The 17780-nt window shown below is 40.2% G+C and overlaps 1 protein-coding gene across 2 annotated transcripts in view; it reads right to left on the bottom strand.

Annotated features, from left to right (window-relative positions):
* Window positions 1–9217, bottom strand: part of pip5kl1 (phosphatidylinositol-4-phosphate 5-kinase-like 1) — a 42009-nt gene extending 32792 nt beyond the window's left edge. For both annotated transcript variants that reach the window (XM_044174701.1, XM_044174702.1), the window contains exons 1-2: window positions 9071–9217; window positions 4731–4946 (exon numbers count right to left, since the gene is read on the bottom strand). In XM_044174701.1, coding sequence (XP_044030636.1) covers window positions 4731–4946 — 216 coding nt within the window. In that variant the 5' untranslated portion in view covers window positions 9071–9217. The remainder of the gene's footprint in view (window positions 1–4730; window positions 4947–9070) is intronic.
* Window positions 9218–17780: the final 8563 nt, after the last annotated feature.

Below are 17780 nucleotides of genomic sequence, written 5' to 3'. Positions count from 1 at the left end.
GCTGATGAAAGAGAGAGAGAGAGATAAAATAAATCTTCAAAAGACATCTGTAGGATGCATGGCCATTATTTCATGGGACCAGTGTAGTTAAATGTATTTTACATATCAGTGCATGGATGTCACAAAACCTTTTACAGCTCAACCTGTCACAGTTCCGGTTGTTACTCCGGGTTACTAGTGTTCTCCTGTGTCTTTACCTTGTCTCCTCCTCCCTTTTTTTTGTGTGTGTGTATATATGTGTATGTGCTGTGCTATCTCTCGACAGACTTTTCTAGTGTGCCTTTTGCGATTTTTCCATTGTGTTTTTTTTTTTTTTTGAATACTTGGATTTTTTTCTCTTGTGCTTCAGGACTCCTGTGCCAGTGTCTTCGCCCTGCCATCACCTACATGCCGCCTCAACTCAACTTCTGTCAAACTTCATCTCTCCAACCTGCCTGTCTCAGCCCCGCTAATCCCCTCAGCTCATCACCATTTATTCATTAAAGCCTTTACTAACTGAAGCTTTCATTTTTGTGTCCGCCAAAAAACTAAACTTAACACAACAAGGACAAAACAAATTTAAGTTATAGGTTTTAAGGCTCAGAGAGAGACACTGGCCAAACAATTAAATTATGCAGGACAAGAAACCTTGGCATCATCTTTGACTCTGAACTATACTTTAGGGCTCATATGGGATATGTCACCAAATCTGCTTTTCATAATCTGAAAAACATAACTGGAAAATCCAGATTTTTTTACTTTTGTTTTTGAGGATTCAGCACCTGTCTAAATTTTGATTAAATATTGGCCAATATTAATTTTTAAGTGTTTTTACTCCCTCCTTAACATGGTAGAGGGGTTTGCGTGATCCTGGGAGCTGTATTGTTGGGGGCAATAGCTACTGGCAGGCTCTCCCAAGGCAAATGGGTCACAGGGGAGGGGCCAGACTAAGAGCGATTCACAGACCCTATATGAATCGGCAAAGAAGGAGCTGCAGCACCTCGCCCGGAACAGGGAAACTCGTGCCCTCTCCTGCAGCCAGACCTGGGAGGGAAGCTCGCCAGTGAGCGTCTGGTGGCCAGGCCTTGACCCATGGGGGGGAAAGAACTGTGGTGATATCCTGGAAAGGATACTGCCTAGGGACTCTATAGTTCTGCTGGGGGAATTCAATGCTCACGTAGGCAGCGACGAAAAAACCTGCAGTGGGGTTTGGGAGGAACGTCCTGCCTGATCTGAACCTGAGTGGTCAAGGAAGTTGTGGCAAACGATTAGATGACTCTGGAACTGCAGACCCTGACCAGGGATATTGTCCAGTGGACAAAGAGCACTTTGAAGAACTCATGAACCCAACCACCTCCGTGGAGAAGGCAGAGTTTGACAACTCAGGGGAAGCCTCACCCATATCCCTGGCAGAAGTTACTGAGGTAGTTAAGAAGCTCCTAAGCAGCAAGGCGCCAGGTGTGGATGAGATTCACCCTGAGATGCTGAAGGCTCTGGACATTGTTGGGCTGTCTTGGCTGACACGCCTCTTCAGTGTCGTGTAAAGGTCAGGAACAGTGCCTGTGGAGTGGCTGGTCTGCCACTCCACAGGCTGGAGGTGATACCCATTTTTAAAAAGCTCATACTGCTGAGCTTCCCTGGGAAAGTTTATTCCAGGGTGCTGGAAAGGAGGCTCTGATCGATTGTCGAATTGCAGATTCCGTCCTGGCAGTGGAACAGTGGACCAGCATTTTACCCTTGCAGGGTTGTTGGGGGACTTTGGGAGTTTGCCCATCCAATCTACATGCGTTTTTTAGACTTGGAGAAGGCTTACAACTGTGTCCCCCAGGAGGGTCCTATGGGGGGTACTGCAGGACTATGGGGTGCCGTGAACAGGTTTTCAGTGCGTGTTGGCTTCTACCAGGGTTATCTCTTGTCACCAATTCAACCCCAGGAGGAACTGGAAAACGTTGCTGGGGAGAGGGACATCTAGACTACTTTGCTTAGCCTGGTGCCACTGCAACCTAGCCCCAGATAAGCGGAAGAAAATGGATGGATGCATGGATGGATGGATGGATGGATGGATGGATGGATGGATAGTTTTTTAAAACACATAAACGCTGGCAAACATTTTGATAAGGATCCCTTAAATTTGGTTATTAAAAAGTTGTGACCAAGATACATACTGAGTGGGACATTTAAGAGTTGAAAAATCATTCCAGAGTTTGGAGGTGGGCACATCATTACCCCTGATCTGGTTTTAACAGGCAGAAGATAGAAAACTTGAGCTGTTTAAGATGCTGCTTCCCACCCCTCTCAACACAGTGGGCTGTAGTGAGAGTTCAGCCACTCAAATATCTGACAGTTACAGCAGAGCCAAACAGTGAAGTCCTGTTCTCTCCACACAAGCAAGCTCAGCAACACAGCCTGCCGTTGTTTTGACTATTGTCAAGTGTACTTATAGTTACACCACAGAGTTACTTATTTTTTTAATGAATATTAATTGATAGAAAAACAGTTTGTCTTAAGATCTTTACAGTCTTATAAATAACATTCTTCTGTGACATACAAGTTGAATTCAGAAACATATTTCACAAAAGTCTTGGCTATTTGGAGTGGAGTGAAGATTTGAGGCTAGCAATCCCAGTAAAAGCCTATGTAGTATCCCAATAATCAATGGCTGGATGACTCTGGAGCCCAGTTGTTGATGATTTGTTGCTTGGTGTGATGCTGTCTTCTTACAGTTTAGCATCAGCTTAGCATCAGTGTATGAATGGGGTGAATGTGATTTGTAGTGTGAAGCGCTTTGAGTAGTTGGAAGACAAGAAAGTAGCTATACAAGTACAATCCATTTACAAATCTTTTATTCAGTCAGTATTGTGTTTTTCTATGATTTGTTGGTTCGGAGATCTAAATGTGAAAAGTAAAAACGCTCTTAGCCGAATCGTGAAGCACTGCAGCAAGGTTATAGGAAATAGACAGGCTGGTCTGCCCAAATTATTCAAGAGACAAGCCCTCCAGAAAGCCCATGCCATCTTTCATGATGTCAATCACCCACTACATGCAGAGTCAAATTGAACCACTGAAACACATTACTTAAGGTTGAAGACAATAAACCAGTAATTCTTCACAACCTTTACAGAGATAGAGACAACCAAACAAATGGTAATATTGTGTATGTACTGTATGGGTGAGTGTTGGAATGCAACAGAGAGAAAAGATAAAAGTGAGTAAGCTTTGCTGATATGGATAAACACTCCTGTCTTTGAATATTAATTTTTTTAATTAATAATTCTAAATTCTTTTTGCCTTTCTTTGACAGTGCAGCCGAAGACAGACAGGAAAGGAGGAGAGAGAGGGGATGACATGCGTGGGGTGCCTGCTCTACTACGTGAGTTACTGCTTGATTAGTCACTGGAGAAAATTTAAAAACATGATGATTCTCAGGCAAGTTCAGGAGTTATAAGGAACATCTACTTTCTCTGATTCCTAAGCAGATTTATGGATGTTTATTTGCAATGGATATCAGAGATAATGCCATCTTTGGGAAGTGTAAGCCACACTGAATCTAAAAAGATGGGATCATTGCTGTGTGTTCAGATTTGACTGAGAACTAATTTTAAGGCAAATTGCTGCTATCAGGCGCTAAGGGTTTTAAAGTACCTACCTTTTAAAGTTAACTGCTTCCATGAGCTGTGTGTCACAGCCACTGCTGCTGCAACTGCTGACCATGTTGATAAACGGCCTAATCAGCAGCCAAACTACAATAACTAACTTCCTGTTGTTTTGAGAACATGCACATGCACCTGCCCCTTTCACCTCACGGAGTATCTTTGCCTCACATCTCTCCCTCCCCACAGCCCTGGGAATGTGCGCCTTACAGTTTGAAAACCTCTGGTATAGACTGTCTGTGTTACCAACCAAACCAGGCAACTGCCCTGAGGCCCCAGACCCCCAGGTCCCCCAGTCAAAACACCTGCATGTATTGTTTTCTATATGAGATCACACATCAGTTGCATCTTGACACACGCCATCACATCAGCTCTTTGGAAAATCAGCAGTTTCTTTACATTCAGATTCAATGACGCAACATTCACTCAGGTTGGTCTCTGGGTGTCTGGTTGATGTTGTACAGCACTTTGTAACTTTGTTTTGAAAAGTGCAATCCAAATAAAGTTAATCTAATGTATATTTGGAAAAGCATCAATGACTAAAAACAATTATAGATAAAGGTTTGACTCATGTTGGCAACAGTTTTGGTGCACAAACTGTTGTAACGACAGCTTTAGAGAGCATCCGTCATATCAATGAAATGAATGAGGGACTACACTGTCTTATATCAATGAAAACCAAATGTTCAAATGACGTCTATGCTCGTATAAAGGCTAAGATGAACTGATCAATATCATAATGTTAACCTGTTGTTTGTTTTGGTGTGTCTATGATATTTTTTATCTTACTTTGTTCTTTTCTCAGGTAGACTCCTCCCTGAGGGCGGGGCTTAAGCAACACAGAGTAGCTTAAATTTCTGAGTTCTCAAACCATTTTCACAATTGAGAATGACTTCCGGATAGGAGCCGAAACGTCTTGATTTTGAAAACATTGTCCAGATGACTACGAGTGAAACCTTTTCTACGATGGAACACTCCTGGACGAATGAGGGACTACACCGTCTTCCATTAAAATATTAAGTGGGTACATTTTAAATGTTATATATGTGCATACAGTATGGGTAGGTGATTGAAATTTTGCCTCTGCTGACCAGTACTCACTGTAGGTGTATTGTGTATGGTGTTTTGGGTGGCTGCTGCCAATCCCTCCTTCATCATGCAGGTCAGGCTGTAGAACTCGTGCTGCTGATCGATCTCAAACAACCCCAAGAGCTTCCACTGCTGCCTCAAACCTCCCCACCTCCTCCTCTTCACCGTGCCGGAGTGCGGACGGTGACCAGACATCCCTAGGCCACCAGCAGCCACTGACATCTCCATCTGGGATACAGAAAAACACACAAATCCAACATATATGATTGCTGTATGTCCACCTGACCCTGTTTTGCAAACGCAGACGAGGTTTTCAAAGCTTCAGCAAAAAGAAATCAAAGAGTAAGTAGAGGCCAGAGAGGCCAGAGAGAAACACAAAAGACAGCTGACTGTTAGTTGAGTCTTTAACAGGGTAACTATGGAGACCAACACAAAGGGATCATAGCTTCATGGGCTGTGCTGTGGTTAATGGCATAATGCTGGTCCTCCAAAAAACAAATCTTAAATGAACTATATCTACATTTGTTACAGTAAATGGAGAAAGAAACGACAAAAGTACAATAATGTCACATTAATTAGTGCACCTGCAGGAGCATATGACAGTAAATGAACATGAAGCCAAAGACAAACAGACAGTACACTAGTGGACAACAATGTAAAAATGCATAAAAAAGCTAATAACCAAATTTAAAAACACTAAACATACTTGCTCTAAAGATTTCTTGCTTTGGAAGCTGCTGAATTTGACCAGTAGGTAAAAGATGGTGCAGGTATATGACCAACATTTTGCACAGAAATCTACATAAGGCACAAGGCATAAAGTATACAGAATATGGGTCATTTTCAAAGGTTAAGTCTGGTGATATTCTATATTGTTCTTATTGTTAATAAATCCCATGTGTGTATCAAAGTCTGATATATCTTCTTCCTCTGAGCCATAGAGCTCCATTGTTGCCCAAAACCTTTTAAACACACATCAATGAGCCACACTGTTGCCCTGGGTGAGATGTTCCTTCATTAACATGAATACACACACTGTAGTTTATTCTGACTCAATCCCACACACACCGTATTGCTCACTAAAGCACCAAATGGGGATTAATCCGCCGCTGAAAATAGTCCATAATAAATGCACGGTTCTCTCCTGTTTGAGTAACGTTGCTAAAAACTACGGTGGCCAGCTGTTGTAGGAACAGGTTGTACTGAGCGTTTTTTAAAGACAAAACTACATATTTGTGACCCATTTTTTAAGGTTTATATTTTCAGTTGGAACATGTTTTTTCTAATCTGAGTGAACTGATCCTTTAACCTTCTGGTCATCAAGTAAATACAAGATCTGTGGCACATTTTGGAATACTAATAAATGGGGATATTGAACCAATTCTTCCCTGTGTACATTATTAAGAGCAGTCTCTGTTTTAGTAAGAGGTGAAAAAAGTCTGCATTTTAAGTCTTAATTTTATGCAAAGTTTATAAATCTTGTATGTTTTCTGCAAACTTTGCTACCACAGACTGCAACTGCTTCAGTAAATGATTTGAAAAAAATAAGCAGGTCCAAGTTAAAGGTCCAGTGTGTAGGATTTAGGGGCATCTAGCGGTGAAATTGCAGTTTGCAACCATTTGAATATCGCTCGCCTCACCCTCCCCTTCCAAGTGTGTAGGAGAAACTACGGTGGCCGCGAAACCCGCGAAAAATGGATAAGGCCCAATCTAGAGCCAGTGTTTGGTTTGTCCGTTCTGGGCTACTGTAGAAACATGGCGGTGCAACATGGCGGCCTCCGTGGAAGGGGACCCGCTCCCTCTGTAGATATGAACGGCTTATTGTAAGGTAACGAAAACACAACGATTCTTATTTTCAGGTGGTTATACACTAATGAAAACATACTTATGAATATTATGTTCCATTTCTGCCAACAGCTCCTCCTAAATGTTCCACACTAGACCTTTAATATGTCAACTTTAATTTAGTTCCTCTTAAACTAATGATAACTTCCATTTAATCATAATTTCTGGTAATCATTTCTAGTATAACTTTTCAACAAGCAGAGGTCAAGTCTGACTTAAAACTCAACCTCCAGTACTAGCCTGTCCCACTTCTTCAGCTGCCACTGCAATCACATCACAACATTAACCCTTTTTGTAAGTTAGCCAGCTATACTATTGGGTAGTTCCATAGCAACAAGCATGCACCTTTTAAGCTCTTCTCTCTGTTACTAGCGACGCTCACAGCTTCATTTTGCATTTGACCATGAAACAAAAGCGTCCTGTCTGATCAAAACCTTGTGTAATTCTGTTTGATGGTCCGCTTAAGTGTTCAGGCTGCTGAGGTTTGAACCCATCACATCTTTAAGAGAGCAGTTCAGACAGGCAGAGGGTGTCTCATTACTGTTCTGTAACAAACAAAAGCATGATTTCAAGAGGAAATGTCTGATGTTGGAGAAAAATAGAATATTAGAATCATTGCGTTGTGGACGCTGCCTTGTGTTATTAAAGGAGAATTAAGATAAGCTGACTTTACTTATTCCATATTAAAATGTACTATGTAAATGTACTGCAAACAGGAGAAACCACCAGCTCACAGTATGCACCTTGAAAAGTAAAGCTAAGTAAAATGGACAGAAAAACTGCGCTACGATTTGTTGGGTCTCTGTAAATAATAATATAAAGAGTACAGTCAAGACCTGCTCTGTAGGAAAAGTGCAATGAGATAACTTCTGTTATGAATGGGCGCTATATAAAAAAATTAAATTGAACTGAATTGAACTATAAAGGTTGAAAAGGCTAAAAAATAAGCCTGGACTCTCTAAGGTCGATGCACAGTTTCTACGTTAACTTGCAATTATTTCTCAATGTTATATGTGAAGTTCTGGTTAACAGACGGACACAATAAAGCGTCCACCTATGGAAGCCCAGTATGCATGTTGAATGCTGTTTTGACCTATCAGTAGACCCTGCACTGTGTATCAGACTGTGCCATTATAAATCTACTGAGCCCTCTGACAGGGGACCCCATTCTCTAGCCCTGACCTAACATACCTTTAAGCTGTCTTTAAATCCCACACTCACCCAAGAAAAGAGCAGATATTCGGCAGATTGACTCGGCCTTATATCTACATTGTATCTGCTTAGGCTAAAGTGCCGTGGCTGGTCCCACTGTCTTGAACAGGCAGTTTCATGTGAATGCTATGGCCCGCTCAATTGCCCAACCACCATCACTGTTTATCTGGTTCCACTGCCAGTAGCCCTCTGGTATGAGAAACTGTTCCTCGCATGAATCATGTCCCTTGAATTTGTGTGTGAGTATAAGAGTGCAGTACTATGGTGGAAAACGAAATCAAGAAAAGTACCTGGTACCATGCAGTCGAAATGAGGCTTTATCTTCATTTCTGTCTATTACATCACCATCTAACACAGTCAGCAAACAGCATGCTAATTAACAACAACCAGCTAACTGATATTGTTCTCACTAGATGGGTATTCCTAAATACATTTGTGATGTATGTTGGGGGGTTACAGGCTCACCAACAAATCGTTGCCCTTAGGAGGCTAACAGGTTAATCCGGCCCTTGTTTGCACTCTCTGAGTTAACCCCTCATGTCATTTATAAAAGCTCCGGGTACTTTGGGTGGAACCGTGGCTATTAGGTCCAATAACATGCCCTGTCAACACCATCCCATTCACATGGCAAGCACGTCAAACCAGTGATGCTGAGTATGCAGCTCGTTAACAACAAGCACAGAGGCTGTCTTTTCAAGTCCTAGATCACAGGTGTAATGTAGGGTCAAGCCCCTAACCTCATTTCACCCACCATTATACCGTGGGGAAATAGTTTCTACATCTTTATTATAGATATCCACCACAACAAATTCAACTTGTTCATTTCAGAGGGAGTTTCCTGCCTTATGATGACTGACTGGATATCATGATTTAATTATAGATTTATGTGCTGTAGGAGCAATTTCACAATGTGGCATGATTCAGTGCTTGTATGTATTAGTCAAAAGATAGAGGGATATTTCCAGCTTTAAATGGGAGCCTGGTGAACTGCCTCCGAGCTGACGGTAATAAACATGCTTAGTCAATATGGATAACAAAGCATCCCACACTGTGACACAGTAAGCTCCATGTGGACCATTGAATATCAGCAAATTAAGAGAATCCTCTGAGCTAAAGAAGCAGGATTTATAAAAGTATGCATCACTATGCAGTTCAATGCTGAACTCTAATCAGTAGCAGTGATGGGAGCAAATTAAAGATACGCCAATGTCAATAAGAAAATAAGCATTAATCAATTTCCAAATGAGCTAATGCATGTGAAAGCTGCCAGCTTCAGATTAAAGCGTTTTACTTGCCTCAGCGTGGCTCGTGGACGCAGTGCAGAGCAGGTCGGTGCGCAGCCGCCGGGCTCGGTCTGGCCGTGTCGTGTGTGTGTGTGTGTGTGTGTGTCACATGTCAGCCTACTGACTGACATCGCGCGGAGCCTCGCTTACCCTGCGGTCACACCCATACACTGTCACTGACTGAGCAGCTGCGCACTGCACCCTGCACATCATTCACTCTGACAGGCTCGCATCTCACAAATACAGTAATTAGCTGGGAATTATGGGAATACGAAAAAACTAAAATGAATAATAAAATAAATATGAATGCATCAATAACTAAATAAATGCATAAACAAAAGGTTAAATAACAAAAATGTAAAAGATTCATGTCATCATATGGGTTTGGATGGCATTGCAGGCACAGAGTAACCCCTGCTCGCTCATGGGGTCATCTGATGACCAGAAGACATGTTACTAAAACAGGATCATATAATGAGCAGGGCTGGATTCTCCCAATATAAAGTTATTTCTAGTCATCTTCTGACACTCAAGGATCTAATGGTAACTGAACATTCTTTTATTTGCTGTTGAGCTGACTCTCGTGGGCGGGACCTACGCTGAAAGATGTAAGACACGTCTCTATTGGCCAGCCTCGATCGGAGTGACAGCTTGGCAACATGAGAGAGTCCATGGAGAAGACAGAAAATCAATGCACAGTTATGTTTACACATAACGTCCGTCTTAGTAAGTGGAAGAATGTTATGTTTGTTTTAACGATCTGTGATATTGTAATGGATTAAAAATACATAATATTTTGTCAACCTGTAGCTGCTAGCTTAGCTCAATAAGCGAGTCACTACCATTACGTGCCCAGGCTGCCTATTGGCCTGCATGACGTTGTGCATGTAGCTAGTTAACAGGACTATTTGTGTTCAACGATCTAACGTTAGTTTATGTTATATTTGTGATGTGCTGTATTATTTTAGCAGCCTGTGGCCAGCTTAGTTAACGTTAGTCACTTCCTCGTCTTAAGTGTCACGCTAGCTGAGCTGTCTGGGTTCCATCCACCTGTTTTTATGTGCATTTTCAATTTTAATAACGTTAATAGCGGCAGACCTGTGACCTGTCAGATCTGTGTGGAGCGATGAGGAGACTGTAACCTCATATTAATACATGAAACTAACATGTCTTAATTTCATATTGGATGGATACAAGCATTCATTCGCATTTTCTTTTGCCGAATTTTGGGCCACCAATTGAAATTACCTTTGGGAATATGGCTTTATGGTTACTTAGCTTTATAATTAAAAAGTATATAATTAAACTTTGGTTCTCATGGTTTCCGTAAAATGAACTGAATGACTGAATTGTGGGGAATCTAACGATGTGTAGCATGTAGCATTGACAAAAGTTTAAACATTTATTTTTGTATGTGTGATTGAACTAGCTCAAGCGGGTGACCCAGTGAGCTTTAAGAGGTTTTAAACAACGAAAGGACTTCTATAAAAACCAGACCCAGCGTCTAATGCAGACCTGCGTTATTTGTCAAAACCTGTAGCCACAACAGGGACCCAGCGTTTAACTAGGGCCCGGCTTTTAATTGAGGTTTTATGGTTACGTTAGTTATTTTACCTTAATTCTTTATTCTTCTTTAAATCAAATGTGAACCACAAACAATTGCCTTGCCCTTTACCGCTCACCCCCCTTTTTCATTTAATTTGCCTTAAAATAATACTGGAAAATATTACATTGAGTGGAAGAGGTAACGTTGATTTACATTTGTGATAAAGCATTTTCATTCAAAAGGTAGCTGGGACCGGTAATGTTGTGATCGATAGCATACTTTTTCGTTCATTTAGTAGGCAGTATGCAGTACATACTGATAGTATGCAGTAGGCAGTGCGATTTCGAACGTAGCACGTGTCAAAGAAATGAAACTACCCTATCAGAGGTATATTAAATGTGCATTCAATGTAACATTGCGTTGTGGCATATGAGTAAACAGAATCTGTTTATATGACAAAAAATAGACAGATATAACTGTAAACGTGGGGGTGTGCAGTGCTTATGTTATGAATTCCTCCAAAACTGTTACAGTTACAGTTCTATAACTAAGTTATTGTTATTGTTAGTTGTAGTATTAGCAATGGTGTTTAAGTTGTCCTCTTTTTCTGGCTATCACAGCCAAACAGGCCATGAAGAAATGGAATAACCTGAAAGAAAAACACAAGGTAACCTACCATTGTATCTACTTTTCAGGAATGAAGTGGTAGGGCATGCCTGAGACTAAATTAAGCCAAATTGATATGCAACTATTTTGACTAGTGGCAAGAAGTTATTATACAGATGCAATGGGCAAGGACTAATAACGTATTAAACACTAGGTGTGCTAAAATTGTAAACTAAACTACATATCCTAACTTTAGCTAGTATTTCAGCTTCCCTCATTATTGCAAGACATCTAAAAATAACTGTTGTATAATAACTTGACATGAAGTGAATTGAAGCAGGATAGCGTAGCAACAAACACATATTAGACAACATTTGTTAAGCCATTCAGACTGTGGAAACCTTTTGGGACTGCAAATAGGCCATGTTCAACAGTTTTCACTGTGTTCATTCATTAATACATTATTTGATAGGAACATAGGGATCCTCCGACAGGGAAAGGGGTGGAGCTGGGTGGGGTGACTGCTGCCACCTGGCAGTTTTACAGCCTAATGGATGCTGCACTCCAGGGGCAGCACTCAATCGGTCTGCCTCTGGTGGTTGCAGAAAATCTAAGTGCCACTGCAGGTAGTGTAGTCACCTCCCCGTCCTCTGCACCTCCTAAAGAACGGGCCGACCCGCCACCAAAGAAGAGGGCCAGGGTCAGTGAGGCGCTCCTGGATTTTATGAAGGGGCAGGCAGACTTGTAGATAAATTATAACATGCATATAAATTCATTCAATATTTTAGATCATAATTATTGATTGTTGTTGCTTTTCTTACATAAATAAATATTTCAGAAATTGAGTTTCAGTCTGTATGGTAGATAAATAAACAGTTGTACATAAAGTGGTAACATGCAGGTAAAGCATATGTAATTTAGACTTAAGGTGAGCCACCAAAGCTGATAATGGTGGTCAGAACAATACTTTCTTCTCAAAATGACATCTGCTACATAGTTGGAACATTTTCTTTAACTTTACTTGAAGACAGCCAACAAATTGTGTATGCTTGTTTCTAACTAAAATAGTTGGCGATTCGAAAGAGGAGTTTTTCCTGCCTTTCTATGAGGTGAGTATTTAAAAAAACAAAACAGTTAATAACCATATACACAATCATTTTTAATTATTAATCAACAAAGCAATATTGATAACAAATTTACATCGAACAAATATAATGAAAATAATAATGAAAATAATAACGATTGCAATAACATTTTAATTTCACAGTGTTCTTCTTCTTTTCCTTTCGGCTGTTCCCTTTCAGGGGTCGCCACAGCGAATCATGTGCCTCCATCTAACCCTGTCCTCTGCGTCCTCTTCACTCACACCAATTAACTTCATGTCCTCTCTCACTACATCCATAAATCTCCTCTTTGGTCTTCCTCTAGACCTCCTGCCTGGCAGCTCCAACCTCAGCATCCTTCTACCAATATATTCACAGTCTCTCCTCTGAACATGTCCAAACCACCTCGATCTGGCCTCTCTGACTTTATCTAATTTCACAGTGTTCACTGGCACTTTTTTTCCCTACCAAAGTTGTTCCTTATCTCCGTGAAGGTTAAGGTCAGGGGATGTTGTAATGTGGGCCTGGAAAGCCCATTAAGACGAATAATGGGGCTATACAGATAAACTTTACTTGATTAATTTTACAAGGCTTATCAGACTTGTTTTATCTGCAAATATGAGTGTGAACCTCTTTTAATATAAGGTGAGTGTGCAGAGTGTTTAGGAATTTAATTTACTCAAATAAATCAATTCTATGCTATTCTATTTACTTGCTCTCCATTGATTCCACAAGAAATCTATAGTAATTTATCCTATTCATGTGTGACACGGTGGTGCTGAGGCACCATGAACAGCATCAAATGGTAGTTTTGACTGATGTGATCAATTGTAAGACTGAGTGGTTGGAAATATGCTGGATATTAACAAGGGGGTAGGCGTACAGAGTCACTGTTTCACTGTTGGGGAAGAACCCTGTTATGAATGTTTTATACCTTTAACATTTCTATCTACTGTATCGTATGTATTCTGTTTATTTTGCATTATTATTAAAGTTAAGCGCTGCTTTAGATAAACTTTATAAGATAACGTACATGACCAGAGATGAACGCTAAGATGGCAGAAAGCCGTTCCATCCTCATCCTGGCTCTTCTCACTTGAAGTCGCCTCCTCAGCTCAGCAGCCTCCTCTTCTGCTTCTTTGCAAAGTATAAGTTACCGACGGTAGCTGCTAGCATTGCCCGGTCCATCTTTGATTGTAATAGTTCTTTTAGCCTACCTTAATTCTTTATTCTTCTTTAAATGAAATGTGAACTGCAAATTGCCTTACTGGGGGTTTTCCCGCCGTTGGCTCGTGATGTACAGAAATGTCTTGGCTCATGAAACTTCAAAAGCACTTTGAAAAAAAAAGAAATAAACAACAGAAGCAGTATGAAAGGGGACTGTCGTGGCTTTTTTATTATAAATAGACATTCCATTTTTAGTGCACAGTTGTGGTTACAGTACTTGCTTTTTATTTGCTTTGATTTTATAGAATTTTAATTTTTCTCTACTATGCTTATTTATGCACCAATATACCAAAATAGACCTGGATGGTCTATAGGTGGATGCAAACTCCGACAGCTCAGCTAGCGTGACACCTAAGACGAGAAAGTGACGTTAACTACACTGGCTACAGGTTGATAAAATAAAACAGCACATCACAAATATAACGTTAGATAAGTGAACACAAATAGTTCTGTTAACTAGTAACGTTAGCTGCATGCACAACGTAGGCTAATAGGCAGCCTGGACACGTAACAGTAGTGACTATCTCAATGAGCTAAGCTAGCAGCTACAGGCTGAAAAAATATGTATTTTGAGCCCATTACAATATCACAGATCGTTAAATCTGCATGCACCAGTTCAAACAACATTCTTGCTATCACTAAGACGGAAGTTATGTGTAAACATAACTGCACTGATTTTCTGTCTCCTCCACTCCCGCTCCGTCTTCTCCATGGACTCTCCTGTCTGCTAACAGTGGATGTTGTCAAGCTGTCACTCTGATCAAGGCTGGCCAATAGTGACTTGTCTTACATCTTTCGGTGTAGGTCCCGCCCACAAGAGTCAGTTCAACAGCAAGCAAAACGTTTAGATTCGAAAACAAAACGTTTGGATTCACAGTAATACATTTTTAATCACAAATCAATTTTACATGCAATAAAAATTTTTGATTGCAGTGTGGAAAGTTTTGCTCTCAAACCTATTCTGTTTGACTGCATAATAAAGATGCAAAAGTACTTTTACACAGGCAGCTGTTTTTGGGTGGTCAGACAGACAACTCCAAATGAATGCTAACGCTGCTCTGTGTCTGCTGCCTGCATGTGTAAATAAGCTACTGTTTATTTCATCCCACTCTCTGTGCATTGTCTATTTTAGTTAATAATTAGCTTGTGGTAACTGGAGTGAGCAAAATTTTGTTTAGTAAAATGCACCATGCAAGCGCTAAAATAGTTGCCTACTTCTTCCGTCACTGAAATTTTTTTATGAGACAATATCTTTGTAATTTAGGTTTGTACCAAACATTAACAGACCATCTTTCATTATATAGAAGGAAGAATATGCAGTGTATATCATTGATATTACACTGAACCTGTTTTGAAAACTAAAAGTAAATAAATCATACAAAATAAAGATTTCACCTCACACGTGGATGTCCATGCAAAATGTCCCACTTACAGATCTTAATCGTAAGCTGCCGTTCAGACACATGTTCATACAAATCTGTTTCAAAGTCAAATCATCTCACATTTATGTCCGACGTTAGGAGTTTCCCGTCACCAATGACGAAAAGTGATTTAAACTTGAATTCCCAGTAACAATCAAACAGCTCTGTAACAATGATACAATTTACACGTTCAGGGAAACTCCAAATACCAGGAGTCTCATCTGAAACAGGACACATGCGGTTGTGCAAGTATGGAATCCCAAATAATAATAATGGGACTTTGTTCAGTTCTGATCCCACCTCTCTATCTGCTGAGTCGGTTAAAGCACTGACAGCCTTTTTTCCCTCTTCCCTTTTTATTAATTCTTTTCTTTTAAAGAGAAAGAAGAACACAACAACAGAAGCACAACAGATGAGACATAAACTCAAAAGCAGGTATCCAAACTCATACGGGGTGAAAAAGGTGACAAAGATGCGAATACCCTAATGGGGTCCAAGTAGGGTTTTTAGCATGACGATATAGGGAAAAACTCACCGCTGAGCAACCGCTGTTTGGTCAAGACAGGGCTTAGATATGACCTTTAGAAATTGATTTCACAACCACTACAACTAAAAGAAAAACTGTCACAAGGTAATTTCAATTCAGCTTATGTCGTTTTTAAGTGAATTTAGCATTTGCCCCTTTGTCAAGCAACATAATTAGGCTACTGTAACAAGCGTTCTGTTTTGCTAGGTTAGATGTCTACACCGTTGTCTCATGAATTAGTCTCATGTTCCAGAACCAATCCAAAAGCAAATTGTTCAATTACATTGTGGTTATGACAGTATAAGCTTTGCTAATATTATCGTAGCATAAAGAAAATGGAACCATCAGGGGCTAACATTAATGCTAACATTAATGGCACTTTGGCTGAGGAGCTCAACTTATGATGTAATCGTCTGCAAAATGGTAACATTAGTAACATTAAACAAGTAGTCCCAGAGCCTTAACGTCAGTAATGTTATACAAGTGGAATTTGGAAAAACAAGTATGCTAGCTAACGTTAGACTCCAAATAACGTTAACACTTACCGTTACATCCAAATTGTGATGGCTAGCTAAATCAAAACAACTCAACCGTGTCAGGCTAATTAACAGTCCCAAGCTTGACATATCGTCATATAAGCCAATTCAGATTATCATAACGCTACTCTAAGAGCTTCTTAAGGCATGCAGGCAGTCAAAAACTTCAGTTTTCACTCTTCTCAGGTGTGCCAAGAACAGAAGCCAGGAGCTTATTCTTTTATACTTTTTTTTGACAATTCAGAAGGCATGGTTCCCCGTGACTCTGTCTTCAAACTCATCGGATCTACATTAATCACACAAATGATCTAGAGTGGTCATTTGATGAACTGCAGTTTTTGGCACTTCCACATTGGCTTAATTTTTCAGCCCCGGAGGTTGCCGCCTGGTCATGACGGGGAGAGGACTGTGTTTAAAGGGGATGAAAGTAGTGAATGTGATTCTTCATGATGGTGACAACCTCTAAGATGGCCATCTATAATTTATTTATGCTAATGTATTCTTTCTGCTCCCACCCCATATCCAAGTGTGCACTTGGCACGCCCCCGATGCACTGGGCAGGGCACACCTGCAATCAGCACTGCGCTGCAGGGTTCATGAAAATAGAGCCCAAAAAAATTATTCAAAAGTATTTATTGCATTCTCTGACATTGAAATAATTCATTCTGTATATTCAGGTCCAACCTGATTTTTCCATTTGTGAAATATGATCCCAGGTAGCTGACATAAAACCCATTAGTGCTAAGGCAAATGCTGTCAACTTAGGTAAACATACTCTGAAACGAGAGTTGTTTTAATTACCTCCTTCTAGAATGGCCAAAGCAACAGGCTCAAATTACATGAATAAGGGTATCTTCATCTCTTCTACATTTCCTGCAAATACCATTCTATTGTAAACCCATTTTGTGAAGTCTGACATGTGTAAATTAATATTGATGGAGTTTTTATAATGTGTAAATTTTCCCCTTGCTTCTCTTGTAACCCTTTATGCTATTCTTACCCAGGTGAAATTGATGTCAAATTAAATTCTCATAATTCCCAACTATTGTATTTGCTGTTAACATATAGAAGAGTCTGAATGATATATTTTGGGTGGTTTGAAATAGAATTTAACCATATTATTCTCCCTTCTCAAAAAGTCAGATATGCATCCAAAATAAAGCCTATTAACATTGGTCCGTATAGCACTGTTAAACCAAAACTAAATGTACTTCTTGCAAATAATTGCTTTCTGTAATGTACCGTTTGTGTTTTGTCCTGGTTTAACACTAGTCTCCACTCCCAGCACCACCCAGCCACAACACTGAGCATCTACTGCAGATCTATTTCATGTTCAGCTAGTAAGATCATATCATCTGCATAAAAAAGTATGCCAACAATCAAACCATTTAACCCCCAACTTAGAGGATTTCATTAGAAGCTAGATCATCAACAGAAACACAAAACAGTGTTGGTGACAAAACGCCTTGTCACTTCACATCAACCTGTTGAAGAGACCTTTCTGTCATACACTCCTGAACTTGTTTACTCTTCATCTCATCTCCTTGTTGGGAGAAGAGAACAAACAAGGAAACAGGATGAAGAGGTGACCTTTTTGTAGTAGCAGATAAGGAGTATCGGTGAGAAGGTGGAGGTGTACCAACTGGTTTGACGATCTTCCAAAGTCACCTCTTACTTGGCAAACACATGGCAAAGGTTCTACTGTAGAGCTGCAAATGTGAAGATAAACATAACTTTTGTCATTCAAAAAACAACAC

This window comes from Siniperca chuatsi, linkage group LG18, assembly GCF_020085105.1.
Source record: "Siniperca chuatsi isolate FFG_IHB_CAS linkage group LG18, ASM2008510v1, whole genome shotgun sequence".
Lineage (NCBI taxonomy): Eukaryota > Metazoa > Chordata > Actinopteri > Centrarchiformes > Sinipercidae > Siniperca > Siniperca chuatsi.
Note: the sequence above shows the minus strand (reverse complement) of the source record. Positions and strands in the feature narration are given on the sequence as shown.